Genomic DNA, 17,257 nt, shown 5'->3' with positions numbered 1-17,257 from the left:
TCATGTATGGCCCTGGTCTCTGGTGTATTAGCGACTTGAGGGCTAACTTTACTGCAGCTGCTGCTGCTTCTTCAGAGCGGCAACCCTTTCACTCCCCTCACTACCAACAGAAGGATGAATAGGAAATTCCATAAGGAGAGATGATCTAGGAGATCTAGATTTAGTTCTAATATTCCCCTCTGTCAAATCAAATACTAAGAATAGCTGCTTCTGTGCCTACATAAACTTAGAAGGGAAAAACTATTTTACTATCTGCAAACTGACATGCTCTCCCAGTCTGAAGCTACTGGGTTGATTATTCCATCCTCCTCACACTAGAGTATTTGAACCAACCTACTTGTCAGGATGTTGGTACAAACTACAATAACCCATTCACCAGACAGCAGTCAAAATTCAAAAACAAACTTTCGTTATCTACCTACTAAAAGATACTATCAATTCCCATTTGTATCTCCTGGTTGAAGTTTCCAGACTAGGGAAGCTTAAAGGAATCTAACTTCCAGTTGGTAGGAAAATAGAGTTTCCTGTTTTGCTTGAGATTCTCCTAGACTGAAACTAATGTGATTTGCCTAGAAGGACTCCAAAACCCTTAGGGAAGGTAAGATCAGCCTCAAGTTCTGTCCCACGCTGCCTGGTAGCAGAAGTTCTTCCCAGTATACATCCAAGAGAAAGCTTATTGAGCTCGTCTCCCTTCTCCAAACTAGAAGCGTTAAGAAAAACAAAATAAACTGTAGAGAGACCTACTCTATAACCTATACACTGCCTTCCTTTCCTCTTCTTAGAGAAAGCTGCCATGTCAAAAAATTCTGAGTTAGGAAGAAGAGTGGGGATTTTTTTTTTTAAGTGGGTGCCACTTCTTAACAAATAGACTGTCTCAGGTGCCACTTCCAGTCCCACTCATGTCATCACAGCATCCCTGTACAACTGCAGTAATCGCCTACATGAAAAAAAAAAGTATTTTTAATCTGTATTTAACCTTATCAACATTTTGTCCTTTTTGATATGTTAATCACACTAACCTACCTTTATTCTGCCTTTCTTCTACCTTCCCCCTCCCACCCCCCGCCACGGCTTCCCTCCACCATGCTCTTTTGTGCTTGGCCCCTTTCTCCTCTCACCATGTACCTCCAAGATGCATTTGGCTCTCTTCTCACTTGGACATACCCGGACACCTGGTCCTCTTCTTTCTGCTCCCCAGCTACCTTACCTCCTGGCAGACAGAAACTCCAGTCCCACTGGTGGCTCATTTCCTCTCCTGTGTTACCAGTGGCCCCTAGTGGATTCAGCTATTATTGCTCTTCCTCACTGTTTCCAGACAATTTGCAATGAAGAGCTTGGATACCCGTAGAAGCAGCTGGCACCATATGAGCAATCAGCTCTCCACAGACCATTGTTTTGAAACCACTAATATAAAGCAACAGTGGAAAACACTAATATAAAGCAAATGGACTACTAGGATATAAAAATCTTGACAAAACTGGCTCATGTATATGAGTGAGAGGGAAAGAGAAGCTGCTACTCATCAGTGTGAATGTTATTCAGCAGCAGAATAAGGATTACTCCCTTCTGCTCTAAAACATTGGTTTTCAAACTTTGCTACCTGTAAGTCTCCCTTGAGCCAAGAAAAATCAAGGCTGTCCTCGGAGCACGTCCAATACTCATCTCTGTTCCAGAAGCTAGATTCATCATGAGGATGGCCCTAGCAAATTCACGGTCCATTTTGGTCAATTTCATGGTCATGGGATTTTAAAAATTGTAAATTTCATGATTTCAACTATTTAAATGTGAAATTTCAGTGTTGTAATTTCAGGGATCCTGACCCAAAAAGCAGTTCTGTGTGTCGCAAGATTATTGTAAGGGGGGTTGCAGTACTTCTACCCTTACTGCTGCTGGCAGTGGCACTGCCTTCAGAACTGGGCAGCTGGAGTGTGGTGGCTGCTGGCTGGGAGCCCAACGTTGAAGGCAGAGCCACCGCCAGCAGCAGCACAGAAGGACAGCATGGTATGGTACTGCCACCCTAACTTCTGTGCTGCTACTGGCAGGGCACTGCCTTCAGAGCTTGGCACCTGACCAACAGTCACCACTCTCTGGCAGCAATGCAGAAGTAAGGCTGGCAATACTGCGACTCCCCTGCAACTCCCTTTTGGGTCAGGACCCCCAATTTGAGAAACACTGGTCTCCTCATGAAATCTGTATAGTATAGGGTAAAAGCACAAAAAAGACCAGATTTCACGGGGGGGAGACCAGATATCACGGTCCGTGATGCGTTTTTCATAGCTGTGAATTTGGTAGGGCCCTAATGAGAGTGGCCCATCTCAAAAATTTAGGAAGTGAGATTTTGAAAGACAAGATTATCTACCAGCCAAGCCAGCTATAAAGAAACATTCCGTTCATAACATGACTTAAGTCCTATGACAGCCATACACCTTCTCAAATGGCAAATTTGGAAAAAGTCATTATTACACTAATTAGGACTTTTTGGCTCTGCTTTGTCTTCGTCATGTTCTCAAGATAGCTATTTTATACAATTTAACCTTTTGAAGGACAACCTTGATTTGAAAAAACAACAAGGAGTCCGGTGGCACCTTAAAGACTAACAGGTTTATTTGGGCATAAGCTTTCCTGGGTAAAAAAACCACTTCTTCAGACATATGGAGTGAAAATTACAGATGCAGGCATTATATAATAACACATGAAGAGAAAGGAGTTACCTCACAAATGGAGAACCAGTGTTGACAGGGCCAATTCGATCAGGGTGGATGTAGTCCACTCCCAACAGTTTTCACTCCATGCATCTGAAGAAGTGGTTTTTTACCCACGAAAGCTTATGCCCAAATAAATCTGTTAGTCTTTAAAGTGCCACCGGACTCCTTGTTGTTTTTGTGGCTACAGACTAACACAGCTATACCCCGATAGTTGAAACTTTGATTTGTTCCATCTTCTCATAACAATGGCCACATCAACAAACTAAAATAACAGAAACAGCAGTGTTTTCCAATGTTGTTCATAATGTTGGCAAGAAGGCAAAAAGTCTCATCATACAATTAAAAATATTAATCTTCAGTTCAATTCAGGAATACAATTTTCCACTGGGGAAACTGGAAATTTGGTATTTTACAGAGGAAAGAAAAACTGATCTTGAGAAGCTACCCTCTTCCCCATGCTCCAGGCAAGGGGAAGAAATCTAGATGTATGAATCTATTCTCCATAGGGACGGGGAGAAGTCACGTCATGAGAACAGTGCAATTCTCTCCTCCAAGGAGGAAAAGTTGGTAAGATTGGAAACAAAAGCCAGGCCATGAGAACTTCTACTCAGTCTCTGGTACCTAGGAAGAACCTGACAACAAATGCTACCTCACACAGACCTTGTTTCATTCTTATGGATGATAAATATTGCTTTTATAGCAATGTATGTTTAACCTTTTGAGGAGACTTGCTCTACTACTAATATAAAAGTCTCCCTTTTGAAAATAATCTGATAAAAATCGAACAGTAGTTTTCCTCCTGACTTTTGATCATCAGTAGTGGTGATTTTAAAGTAGTGATCATGCAAACAGAGAGAGCTTCCCAGAACAGAAAAGCAATTGCACACATGACTAATACCATACAATTACTCAAGCTGAATTCTTATCAAACAGATTTACTGTGATTTCATCCAGCAGTATTGATTTAAACACCAAGATAAACATTTTTATCCTACTACACAGCTTTCTATGCATCAGTCACACTTTCAGCTTTCTGCAGTTAATTACATTTGGCAAAATCAATATTTCAATAATGTTAACACAATAAGAGTACAGTAAAAATATACCTGATTATAGAAAATTTGCTAACTAAGTTTTGTAAGCTTCTTCAGTGTTCCATTGTATTGTATTTATTCTAGAGCAGTACAATATTCAGCATTCCAACAACAACGAATAAGCCTAATGCATTATGTAAGAATAAGCCTATTAAATCCTTGAGCCTGAAACCACGTCTTTCCCTCCTCCCCCTCCAGTTTGAAACTTGTCACAAACAGAATATTAGTTTTCTGTGCTTCTCGGAACTTGCATTATTCCTATCATTAGCATGTGTATTTTTATATATACATCACAAGAACTTAAATCTGTTTAACCCCTTACTGTCAATGGGATTTAGTGCTTATAGATGGGAAATTTTGAATTCAAACACAAATTGCCATGTTTCAGATGAGTTTAAACAGCTCATTATAAATTCTTCCTTTGTGGCTAAAAGCAGGAGTTTGATTATTTATTTATTATTTATTATTATTATTTTTAAATACTGACCTGAAAATCTTTTTACAAAAACTTAAATCAACCATTTATCATGTTATGAACCTGAGTCATAAATGTAAAATTAACATCTGCATGCTAAATTGGACACAAAGCCATACTTTCATCAACTTTAACACTGTCAACAGATGGTGATTAAAGGGAAAATTATGTGTGTGACTCTCTGCTTTCAGGGGCATAGGAGGTACCAGATGATGTGGAACTAGTGTGGTGTTCCTGCATACGGAGGGCAGGATTTGGGGAGCTATATAGGAGCTATGCATCCCTTGCACACCATGGGGCTGTTTCCTCTGTGTGCTATCACCAAAGAGGTTGAAGCAGGGAGATGGAGCAGCATAGCAGAGGCTCTGTCAGCTGGAGCCTCCAAAAGAACAGGGGGGAGGGAGGGGGAATTGTAGCCCCATGATCAATAACTGTTTGGTGGCTGGAGGAAAATTTTCTTCCACTGTGTCCCTGTGGAGAACATCAATGCACAAAACAGCTGCTAAAATCGTAAGACCTACTGTGTGCCTGAATAATAACAAAAAAATGAATGGAGGCTTTTCGGCCATCTTTAAAAGTGCACATACATCTTAGGTGCCTACAACAGGATTCTATTCATTTTTGTGTCTTCGGTACAATGTTGAAGAAGGTGCAATTGCAGGACCAACTATATCTATACTACCACAATGAACGTAATGGGATGGCATAGGTATAAATGAGAGCAGAACATGCCCTGAAGAATTTTCTTTGATGTAGAAGATGCATAAGAAGGCAAGAAGCTGGCAAGGTCACACCCTTACGAATTAATAGTAAGAATTTTTACTATAAGATGATGGCTGATCAGTCAGAAATGACAAGGGGTAGAAAGACCGCAGTCTATTAGTCAATTCCAGGATCACAGTGAGGCATCAAGGTAAGGTGAGGGATTTCCAGTAAAAACAGGGAAGTATTAATGCCATCATATAAGGCATTATTAAGATGTTATATTGTGTACAATTACAGTCATTCATGTCCAAGAAAGATTCATTCTAACTGGAACAGGTGCAGAGATGAGCTAGTAGAAGAATTAGGGAATGGAGGGCCTGTCTTATCAGACGAGACTAAAAGAGCCTGGCTTGTTTAGCCTAGCAAAACAAAGGCTGAGGGGGTTATCGTGTACGTACACACACACACACACACCCCTATTTAAGCTAAAGGACAATGTTGGCACAAAAACATATGGGCATAAACTGGCTATGAATAAATTTAGGCTGGAAATTAGAAGAATTTTTCTAACCGTCAGCGGAGTGAGGTTCTGGACCAACCTTCCAATTGCAGTAATGGAGGCAAACAACCTAACTAATTTTGATGGAGCTTGATAAATTTATGAATGGGATTGTATGACATGGGTTGCCTGTGGCAATATAGGACTGGACTTGACGATCCAGAAGTTCCTTTCCAGTCCTATGTACCAGTGATTTCAGGTCCCAGGTTTGAGTTTTTTAGGCCTGGGGCTTAGAAAAGCCTTATTTTTACTTGAAAATAGGAAGTTTAAATGTGGAAATAACTGAAACACAACAAACAGGAACAGGTTTCAGAGTGGTAGCCATGTTAGTCTGTATCAGCAAAAACAATGCGGAATTCTTGGGGCACCTTAGAGACTAACAAATTTATTTGGGCATAAGCTTTCGTGGGCTAGAACCCACTTCATCAGATGCATGGAGTGGAAAATACAGGATCAGGGAATCAAACAGGGAATCTCCACAATGCTAATTATGTGTGAGAGACCTTTCAAAGTAGAAATGTACTTTGAAGTTTTACTAAGCTAAACAAAGGCATAAAACAAAACAAACAAAAAACCAATCCACTGTTACAAGGCATAAAACAATAAATAGAAGTGGCTGTGAAATACAGCATGTCAAAACTCTCAGCTAGCAGGGAAACTCAACCTACTTCACCGCAGTCTAAAAAGGCACCTAATCCAATGATATATGCTTCAATTTTGACAGGCCCCTAATGATTGCTAAATCAGGAACCAGCAGTAGAGAGGAAGTTCATGTGAGAACAGATGTTTGACTAGGTGGTGCTGAGGGACACCACTTTCTCATAGTAATCTGGGTGGTTCTTTATCAAACAGGCAGGGGAGGAGAGGCAGGAAACCAAAAGGACACAGTCAGCAGTTGGCAGGACATTGGGCTGCTTTTGTGAGATTGGGGAGAAGATTAAATTTTCTGGAGGACAAGCAATTCTCTATGTTCTAAGAGTTAAACTGTACTCTCCCATTCCCTTTCAAAAATACAATATTGAATCTTAAGTATCTTTCTTCCAGTTCCCAGCCAGAAGAGATGAATTTAACAGATGGTGTTAAATTTTAAAATAATGGCAATTTGCAAATAAACACACTGTATTTATCTTTGTTACATACCCCATTCTCTGTACGTTTCTCCACAGGTATATTTATTCCATTTCTCTGATTTTGGGTCTGACGCCCACCTAAAAATAAAGTATCAATCTCATTAGCAAGGGGGGTTTTTTTGGTTTGTTTTTAATTCAGAAGGTTTTCACTGTAAAACAACAACTATATCTGTACAAATTACAATCACTCTTTAACAAATCAGCTTTTTGTAAGTTTAATTTCCTTCCTTACAAACTACAATAACTACATTATATTTGTCATTTGGTAAAAAAAAAATCAAAAGCAATTAAAAAATTGATATATTAAGGGTTTTTCTTCTTTTGGGAGGCGAGGGAGCAGGTGTTATTGTTTTTAATACAATGGGTAGTTAATCAAGTTTACTTGAAGCTCAGCCAAACAGCACTGAGCTTTTTTCACACCAATACTGAAGTGATTTGTAAAATTAAGAGTTACTTAAAATATTCTTTCTAATCCTCTACAAACCAGCCCATATACATCACTATTTATTACAGTATCAAGTTTTTTTTTTGTTTTGTTTTGTCTTTTTACAATAAGATTCCAATGCCATTAAAAAGAGGCTACATATGAACTATTTGACAAGACAGGTTTATCAAAAGAATAGATTGACTGCTTTAGTTGTTGCCAATATTCATTTTAACACGGAACTATTCCTCTTGGTTGTGAGCACATAAAGTTTCCTTTCACTGTCAATTCTGCCAATTCCAATATGAATCCAAACCTTTGGCATTAGGTTACTCTTTGTAGGTGGCAGAGTCAGCAAAAGTAGAAAATGTTGACTTCATGGCCTGACTGTATTAAGATCTGTAATGGTCGGCTCTGTGTTTTTCTGCCTCAAACAAGTTTTGTTGCCACAAACATCCACGAAATAGTGTTATAGTACTTAAGTCAGTGAACTGAGCATCATGTTGTCACAGTTTGACTGCTAGAACCTCATATTTCTGTGCCCACATGAAACAGTAGTTCTGGCTGAGTACATTGCAAATGTATATATTAGAGGCCGTTTCCCAGATGCCTTGCAAAGTTCCTTAATATAAAGCTTGATTAATCTTACCATGGTTGATTTAGACGACTTGCATGCCTGATTTAGAAAGGGCAAGCATGTTTTCCATGTACGTAAAACTCCAGGCCATGTTTAAAACATATTTAATACATATACATTTATATTGCACTTTAAATCACAGAGGATGGTTAAGCACTTTACAGTGTATACAAATCAGTATGTACTGACATCCCTTCATGCACTACTGAACTTCACCTACTGTCAAAAATCAACGAGCCTTTCTGCACTACTATATTCTACAGTTTTCAAGAGAGGTAGTGGGAATCCCTTATTCCACTGAAACTATAGAAATAATTTTGGTGGACAGGGTAACTATGTCTGTTGGAACTTGGCTATGGCATCAATAGAATAGAAACATTGATTTAATTTCTATGACCACAAATGGTCAGTATCTCAATTTTAAGTCTGATCATGACTCAAATATATGTAGAGCAATATCCCTTAGTGCATAAGGTAAAAGTTAATGTAGGGACTAAACCTGGGCCACTTTTAGTAATCTAAACCATCATCTATGCTTCAGGTTCCTCCCCACTGTTGTAAAACTAATGAGCCAAAAAATACCTCCTTTAGAAAACTTTACATATGGAACAACCAAAAAAGGTTCAAAGGGAGAATTAATTAAAGCAATCAAGACTAAGCTGAGACGTAAGAAAAAGTTACTTGTTAGAGATGGTCAAATTAATTGAATTGAGTCAAAACAGCCTGAACATACCAATAGGCATCTCAATTGGTGATTCCTTCATAGCCTTCAGGACAGATTAATTGACCATGACACAGTGAGTACATATACAAGTACAATCTCAAAGTTTTCTTGTAAATTAACTATGATCTATCTCTGTTTGATCAGAGAAAATAGATTTTATTAAATCCCTTAAGGTTCTTCTGATTTAATACTACACTCTTCATTAGAAAGCTTCTTTCTAAAAGTCAAGTAGACGATAGGGTTTTCTTGATAGAAATTGCTACTCCATTTTTGTTTTAAAAATATAGCTAGATGAAGTAGTAGAGGAGTCTGTCAGGGATATTTTGCAAAATAGATTTTAATCTCTCTCTCGGATCAAAGTCATTTGCTTGGAGAAGCACAGTGCCCTCTTTCAGGGAAGTAAAACAAGGGACCTTGCCTTTAATATAAAAACTGCTTTAAGCCTTGTATACCCATCATCATTTCTGGATCAGTATCAAAAGGAACAAAAAAAACTGCTTTACGAAATAAAGCAAAACATATTTTTCTGTTAAGCTGTCCTCATAAGAGGCAAGTGTAATTGTTTCTCACTTCTCCTCTGTCTTTTGATATGTGGTACCTGTGTTCTGTTGTAATGACAGAAAAGGCATTCAGCATTCTAACTAGTTCTGGAGTGAAACATTTGAAACTCATTTATGCCATTTCCGGCACCAAAGCATGCAAGTTACAGGGAGGTGGATTAGTGTCCATAACTATTCTGATCAGATTTTCTGCCAAAAGAGTGAACAAAAATTAAGATCAATATATTTATAATAATAATAATAATATTAGAACAAGCAAAAGTGAAATGCTTAGGAATCCCCTTTATCGGTTTTAATGGAGAAAATGTGATTTCAGCAGCTAACCTGTAACCGTACAATAAAAAAAGAGAACAAGAAAGTGAGAAATTTGTGCAAGATACAATTCTATAGAAAAGACAGGAGAACAGAAGTTAATTGTCTCAAGGATTATTGGAAGAAGTGTACTTCTCCAGCTAGGTTGCTACTGCAGAAGTGTGAATAGTCAAGTGAAGCAAAACAGAGCCTAAGCGGAAGCAGCTGGTCACTAGGAGCCGGTACACCTGAGCCTGATCAATAATTCCACAGCTATCAGCCACACTAGGTACTATAGTGTGTAGCTGATATTGCAAGTTGCAGTGCTGCCTGTTGCCACTAATAGACACCTGTTCCGCTCTTGGAAGCTCCAGCAGCCATTGGTGCCACACCCCCTGACTTGAAGTGGTTTCCATCATATGCAGGGTTTACAGTTTGGTTCACTGGCACCCCCACTGTACAAATTGTTCCAGCACCCCTGCCAGTGGCTACAGGGTATCTGGCTATCACCAGGAAACTCCTGAAGGGAATAGTTCAGAGAGGGACATTCATGACTGTGGAAAGGTATTTAAGGCAGGGATTCTCAAACTTTTTGATCACATGAATCACTTCCTTATAGACTGTGTCTTGGGGAAACACCTCCCCTCCCACCACAGCTGCATAATATCCTTATGGGAACTAGAGTAATTGCTTACATGGAGAAATATTAGGAAAGTAATGAATTTTTAGGAGTCTTTGAATGTGAATTAGCAGAAAAAAGGACGCTGAATTTATACACTAAATTTATTTTAAGCAATAATATTCCTTTTAAAGCCAAGTTAAATGCATGCTTGAATAACTGAATGTTGGCAGTTTTCTAGCTTCATTTGTTTTTGAGAGCAAATTTTAATAAAATAAAGTCACTTTCCAGTGGAATTCTGATTTTTGTTATTCTAGTTCTCCACTTTACTGCCCTCACCCCTAAATGACCTCTCTCTCTCGAGTTTTAGATTACCACTGTTAATAGCTGGTATAATACAAAAAAGAATTCCCAGGATATATTTTGGAATAAAATGAATAATTCTGCATTTGTGACAAACTGAAATAATACATTTAGGAAATGAACATTAATTTTAAAAGACATTTCCAATCTAACAAAGTGGTGTAAAAAGTTATCACGCTCAGTCATTGAAATTTTAAGTAGAAAAACAAAAGAATTAAAAATGTAAACAAATTCTAATCTGTGACTAATAAACTCCTACATCAGATGGAAGTGTTCAAAGTCCAGAGGCAATGAGTTTTTGTTTTTTTTAATTAGTCAGGAGTGCCAAACATAACACTTAACACATTAACAGAATAAATATATCGCAGAAGAAAAATAGATCAATGGATAGTCAATAATTCCTATACGAACGCTATTCTTATATACTGCAGGAATGGGCGGGGGAGCCTTTTTAATGTAACAGTCAATTTCATACTATGGAAAAAAGGGGACATACATTTTTTGTTCATTTCTTACATTTAGCATTAGGGGCATTTATACTAAATATGCTATTCCATGCTCAAACAGCACATAAGTGAGGGGAAGTTAATATTTCCTGGTGAACACTTTCAAAGCCATGGTCAAATAAGCCTTTTGGCAACACATTTTATAAAATTATACAATGTGCATCAATAAAGTGTATGAATAATTATGTATTATATTAGGCTAATACAGTGTTGTGGCCGCTATGGCGATTTCCTGCAATATCTTGAACATACTTTACTGAATTAAGTTAAACCTTCATTGTATTAAAAATGTAAATGTTTACATATTATATGGGATTATATGTCTTAGAGGAGACCTGACTAATGTAAACCCTGGTAAGTGTTATGAGCGTCAAAGGACTATTTGAAACAATGCAAACTTTTAAAATGAAGTGGGTTTCCCAAGAAATCTTTAAGGGGAGGGATATGCACATGTAACACCTCAAGTTATGCAAAAATCCAGCCTTTTGAAGCTAGGGCCCTGAGCAGAAGAAACTCATTGTTTACGAATTACCTCTTCCCAGTGTGCTTGTTGTGAGTTAACAGTTGTGATGGACTTGTGATCACAGAAAACCCCCTTGGTGGGGTCTGAAGGATTGTTCACCTGCCAGAGCCTTTGTGGGTGTTGGGGTGATCTCTGGTAACCTTATCACCATGCATGTGGATTCTTTTATTGTTTTTAATATGTCTTCTCTGTAATGCTTTTATCTTAAGAAAAAATTGCTTAGAAAGAGCTATGTGGTAACTTAACTGAGGGCAATTGTGCTGTTTATAGCCTCTAAGAAGAAGGCAAGGCAGTCTGATTTGCTGGGAATTCACAGTGTAGGCATGGAACTTGCAGCCTGGAGATTCCCTTCCTCCTAATGAGGGTGACATATGTCTCTGTCCAAGAAAGGTGATGACTGGGGAGCCAGAAGCCTAAGAGTGGGTGCCCTTACTGGACCATGAGAGGGAATACAAGTACAGCTGCCCTGAACTGTGACAAATGCTAACAATTTTAATGCATTCCTGTAAATAATTCTATAAAGCAATTTGATTAATGAGCTTTAGTTATTAAGGCAGTGAGTTTGTCAAGTTGCGTGACCTCTGTGACTTCTGCAGTGGCTGGTGCGCCTGGCCCGGGGGCAGTCCAGGCAGCCCCTGTGCAAGTCACACCAGCTGCTGCAGGGGCAGTCTCGGGCCACTGCGCTTCCACTCACCCTCCCTCCCCAGCAGCAGCAGAGTTTGGGTGTGGGAGGGGGCGGGGGGTTCGGACACAGGATGGGGTGAGGAGGGCTCTGGGAGGCGCTTACCTGTGAGGCTCCCTGGAAGCGGCAATATCCCCCTCGCTCAGCTCCTAAGCAGAGGAGTGGCCAGGGAGCTCTGCCTCTGCCCAGAGCACCAGCTTTGCGGCTCCCATTGGCCAGGAAATGGGAGCTGCGGGGGGAAGGGGGGAGAAAAGGGGTGCCTGCAGGCGGAGGCAGCACGCAGAGCTGCCTGGCCATGCCTCCACCTAGGAGCTGAGTGAGGGGGATGTCACTGCTTCTGGAGAGCCCCCCAGATAAGCGCCGCCCAGAGCCTGCCTCACCCCCTCCCATGCCCCAACCCCTTGACCCCTCCCGCACCCAAAATCTGCTGCTGCTGCTGCTGGGGTGTGAGGCACAGAGCCAGGTAGGGAGCCTGCTGGCCCCGCCCCTCCCCAATACCAGCGAGGGTCCCAAGCCACACGCTGCTGCCCATCCCCCCTCCAGCACCAGTTATTATCGGTGTAAGGTAAGTGTACTTACTCTGTTCATTGCTTTCAGCTGGAGATTCCTCATGCCGAAGAAAAAATTTCACTTCTTCCCTGCGGGGTCCCCACTTCTGTAGATGGTCATACATCATGTGATCAAAGGGTATATGGCGTTCTGAAAGTATAGAATATTATATTTCTGAGTCCAGCAACTTCTTACAAAGTAACATTAAAAAAAATGCTTCTAAATGTGGGTGCCTTTTTGGCACTTCAAGCAGTCATCTGACAACTCAGCATGTAGAAAACTAATTCAAAATAAAAGCAGAAACAGGAAAAAAATAACTGCAACAGCATATTAACATACTATTAAAATAATAATTAATTACATAACAATAGTGACATCATTTTAGATAGTACAACCACCTACATGAATTTCAAAGTTTATAATCCTACTATGCACACGTTTAAGTTTTGCCAGGAATTCTCCATCACCTTCTGTGACATTATATGACTAAAACATGACCATGTAAATCACTGTTGCTACCACTGTTATACAAGGCAACAAATCTTGCACAAAGTATGTCATGTAAGGTATCAATGAAAAAGTTACGGTGTGCTGAATGTGATTATCCTATTTGTATGCATGCATCATTTTTGTATCTGAAATTATGAATTTTGGTGTATAACTATTTAAAATGTGTTTGCTCTTGGATAAGCCCACAAGATATTTGCATCCAGTCTAGCCAGCGCATTGTGAAGGGAATACCTAGATTGACATCCCATCAATGAACACAACAGACCATGAAAGAAGCTTATCCACACCTGATGGACTTTCCGGAGAACATTTTAGCTAGAATATGGGTAATGACTCATTGAAGCATGCAAGGGCATGTGACTACATCATGTGGTACTGAACTCCATCTTGTGTGCCTGTACTTTTCCAGAAACTGTGCTGAGGACTCTGCCTGGAACAACGAGTTTCCCTCAACATAGGAGAAGCTATAAAAGGCCCTGGAAACATCTCCATTTTGCCTCTTCCCTGCTATGATCTCTGGATTATGGATTTATACTAATGGGAGCATTCTAACCAAGGGACTAAGGACCTTCCAATCATTTGGAAGCAACCAGAGACTTAACAAGCCAGCAGTTTATGCCATCACTACTTGAAACTTGATCCAAGAACTTTGCAATTATTGTATGTATTTGATTCCTTTAACCAATTTAAACTCTCACCTCTTTCTTTTCTCTTATAAATAAACCTTTAGATATTACATATTTAAAAAGATTGGCAACAGCAAGATTACTGGGTAAGATCTGAGTTATATATTGACCTGGGTATATGGCTGGTCCTTTGGGATCAGAAGAAATCTTTGATTGATAAAATTGGTTTTAAATAACCACTCATCATTAAGTCTAGTGTCTGGATGTTGAATCCAGGACTGGAAAACCTAAGGAGGCTATATTTCTGACTTTTTGTTAGCCAGAGTGGTGAGACAGAAGTTTTGTTGCTGGGTTGGTATATCTTATGGAAGAATAACCACCAGTTTTGGGGTGTGTCTGCCCTATTTCTCAGCAGTTTGTCCTGAATTTAGTATTCTCAGTTGTGACCCACTGAGGCACAGTGACATTTAAATTTTGCCAGGAATTATCCCTCACCTACACCCTTTTCAGATAGTTAAACCTTCCAACTCTTCTCTCCTTTGCCGATTGGGTTTTCTGTGCCTGTTATGAAAGCATCACACTCAGTCTGAACCATAAGACTTCCAATGAAGTCCACCAGACTAAAGTCATGTATAATACACATGTATAATGATAATTCACCCCTAAGAATTTAGTTATGTGCTACCACTCTAAGACAGTAGATTACACAATAGTCACTAATACAGCAGAAACTGGTACAAGATGACAGTAATCAACAAATCCAGGAGTAAATCCAGACTAAATTTTCTGCAGTATTACAATTAAATCTCTCTCTCTCTCTCATATACACACACACACACACACTCACTCACACACACACACACACACACACACACACCCCATTTCTCAAAATTTTGCACAAGGTGTTTATTTTAGAAATAAACTTACTAGCAGAAGAATAAGCAACATATAATTAATCTTGCAAAAAGTTTAATGTTATTTCCAAATTTCTAAAAATCAATTATAAGTATAATTCTGAAATATTTTTTTAATCAGTATTTAAATAGTACTGCACAAGTTAGAAAACCTATGAAGAGGGCCATTTTTCTACTAATAGGCAGGAATATAAGATAAATTAAGAAAGAAGTATCTCATACTCCATTCAAGTCATCAGAAAAGGCACTATTTTAAAACCCAATTTTAAGATACAATTTATTTATTAAACAAAAAACAAACAAACAAACAAATCAGGTAAATCAAAATAAGAGGTGTCTAACAGTGAGAAGTTTACCAGTATAATCTTATACCAATATAATTCTATAAATTTAAGCTGATAAGCTTCCCTATGTAGACTAGCCCTACCTTTTTTTTAGTTAATATTTGGTTTTTAACTTTTATTTTACTGACAAGAAATGTTTCAGTAATTTCCAATGAAGAGAGGTAACTTCACTCTTCCCTGAGGAATGGTGTCCTCCACCCCCTTCCCTACTTCTTCAGCCTAGTACTCCCAAAGGCCACCTGGAATCTCATGCAGCAGCCAGGATGTGATGGGTCTTGTGAGAACATTAGCCTGATGAAACAGGGGATTCAGGTTATTTTCATTTTAGTGTTTTGTCTGGACACTTCCTGACAATGAAGAGAAAACGAAATTAAAAAGATCTTTATCAAAAGATCATCTTCAAAGTCTAATGTCTTTCTTGTTGTCTTCAAAGCAGTAGGAGTCTGAGTGTTTTCTTTTTAAACTTTTTAAACTTCCCTCCATTGAAAGTAAAAAGGAACTTCAATCTCAGAGAAAAGGTTATCCATGAAACGTTTCTTAAATAATTTAATATCTTTGGGTATTTACTCATACAATCTGAAATAAGCACACAACGTTTAGTTTAAAGTACTCAAACCTGAATAATTCAGAACAATAAAGACATTTAGACAAAGTGTACAATACCTGTCTATATTTTAGTTAGTTGTGTTATTAAATGTTTGGGCTGGTTAAAGAAACTGCAGGAGATTTCTGCTCTTTCTCACCAAAAGACAAGCCAGATGTCAGGAAGATAGCCCTCTTTGGCCATAATCCCATGTTTATTATCCCTAAACGTGTCTTATCTAGACCGGACACCTCTCCCAGTATAAATACCAGTTTGGTACAAATATAATCCTTATCTCAAGAAAACAAACCATGTAAAGCATTAGGAAAGGACTTAATTGTGAAAAGGAATGTGGGGTTGTATTTTCAGAGCAATAAATCTAGGTGTTAATTGGTTTTTTTCACTCTTCCACGAAAAACTAAGTAAATCCACACACACAATTTTTGAAATATCCTAGCTGGAATGAATTTTATTACTCTAGAAATACCTGCTTTTGTCCTTAAAAGCTTCTAGGAAAAAAATATGTAGTTGGAAATGTTTCAAACTTTATTTATTTCTTAAGCATTGAAGAGTCCATTAATAAATATTATTAAATTGCAAGAGAAAATGTGTAAAACCATCCAATGGCTGGAAGTTGAAAGTGGACAAATTCAGACTGGAAATAAGGTGTAAATTAACAGTGAGAGTAATTAGTAAGGCTGTGTGTCTGTCACAGAGGTCATAGAAGTAATGGATTCCGTGACCTCTGTGACTTCTGCAGTGGCTGGTGCTGGCTCAGGGGCTGATCGAGCTGGGCAGCCCCTGGGACAGCAGCAGCAGTTTGGGTGTGTGGGAGGGGGCTCAGGGCTGGGGCAGCGGGTTGGGTGCAGGGCAGCGCTTTCCTGGGGGGGGGGGGGGGGGGGGAAAGAGAGAGGGCGCTCTCCCTGGCTCCCACCAGCATGTCCCTGCAGCTCCTACGCGGAGGGGCCACAAGGCTCCACGCGCTGCCCACGCCCACAGCCGCCGCCCCCTTTGGCTATGGTTCCTGGCCAATGGGAGCTGCAAAGCCGGCAATTGTGGTGGGAGCACCACATAGAGCCCCCCGGCCACTCCCTGAAAATGGACTGAATAAAAGAAAGAGTTAAAACTCTAACTTTAAAGATGTTCTGAGAATCACCTGCCATAAGTACAAAGACAAATAGAAATTTTGTATATCCATTAAAGAGACTGCATATTCAGAAACTGAAGGTAACAACTAAGCCAACCCCCCAAGGCATGGAGTGATAGCAAATAACTTCTATCTAAATAAGACTGACAGATGCCTGTTTTCCTATAATTGAATTGAAAGTAGGAGGTAAAATATAAAAAACTGACGTGAACGCCCCTCACACACTCACCCCTCTGCTACTCTGTTTCAACAACAAGGAGTCCACAACTCATCCTGTCCATCTGTACAAATAAACTATCATAGACAGTTAAGAAAAACACAGAAGACTCAAAGTAACCAACACAAGGAAAACCTTCCCAAGACTTCAATATGGATTGGTGAGAGAAAGTTAACCAAGACCCTGCTGCCAAGGGATTAGATTTACAAACTCTTGTAATGATTTTACTGGAATATTGAAATGCAACTGTAACTTAAAATTTAACAGCTTGTCCTGTTGATCATCGGATGGTTAGACCATATACTCCTGAAGAGGCGACAGGGACTAAACAGTGGTAAACAGAGAAACAGTGGGATTTAACTGGATTTAA

At 39.3% G+C, this 17,257-nt stretch overlaps 1 protein-coding gene across 12 annotated transcripts in view; it reads right to left on the bottom strand.

The window, feature by feature from the left end:
• PPP1R13B (protein phosphatase 1 regulatory subunit 13B) overlaps positions 1-17,257 on the bottom strand; it is a 103,399-nt gene that overhangs the window by 45,735 nt on the left and 40,407 nt on the right. For 11 of the 12 annotated variants that reach the window (XM_034767871.1, XM_034767880.1, XM_034767868.1 and 8 more), the window contains 2 exons: positions 12,577-12,696; positions 6,679-6,746 (listed from right to left, as the gene is read on the bottom strand). In XM_034767871.1, coding sequence (XP_034623762.1) covers positions 6,679-6,746; positions 12,577-12,696 — 188 coding nt within the window. Of the gene's footprint in view, positions 1-6,678; positions 6,747-12,576; positions 12,697-17,257 lie in introns of those variants that run through there. The other variant, XM_034767878.1, reaches the window with a different exon arrangement.

The sequence above is a fragment of the Trachemys scripta genome, chromosome 4 (assembly GCF_013100865.1).
Source record: "Trachemys scripta elegans isolate TJP31775 chromosome 4, CAS_Tse_1.0, whole genome shotgun sequence".
NCBI lineage: Eukaryota > Metazoa > Chordata > Testudines > Emydidae > Trachemys > Trachemys scripta.
The sequence above is the reverse complement of the archived record's forward strand: the minus strand, read 5'-3'. Positions and strand labels throughout refer to the sequence as shown.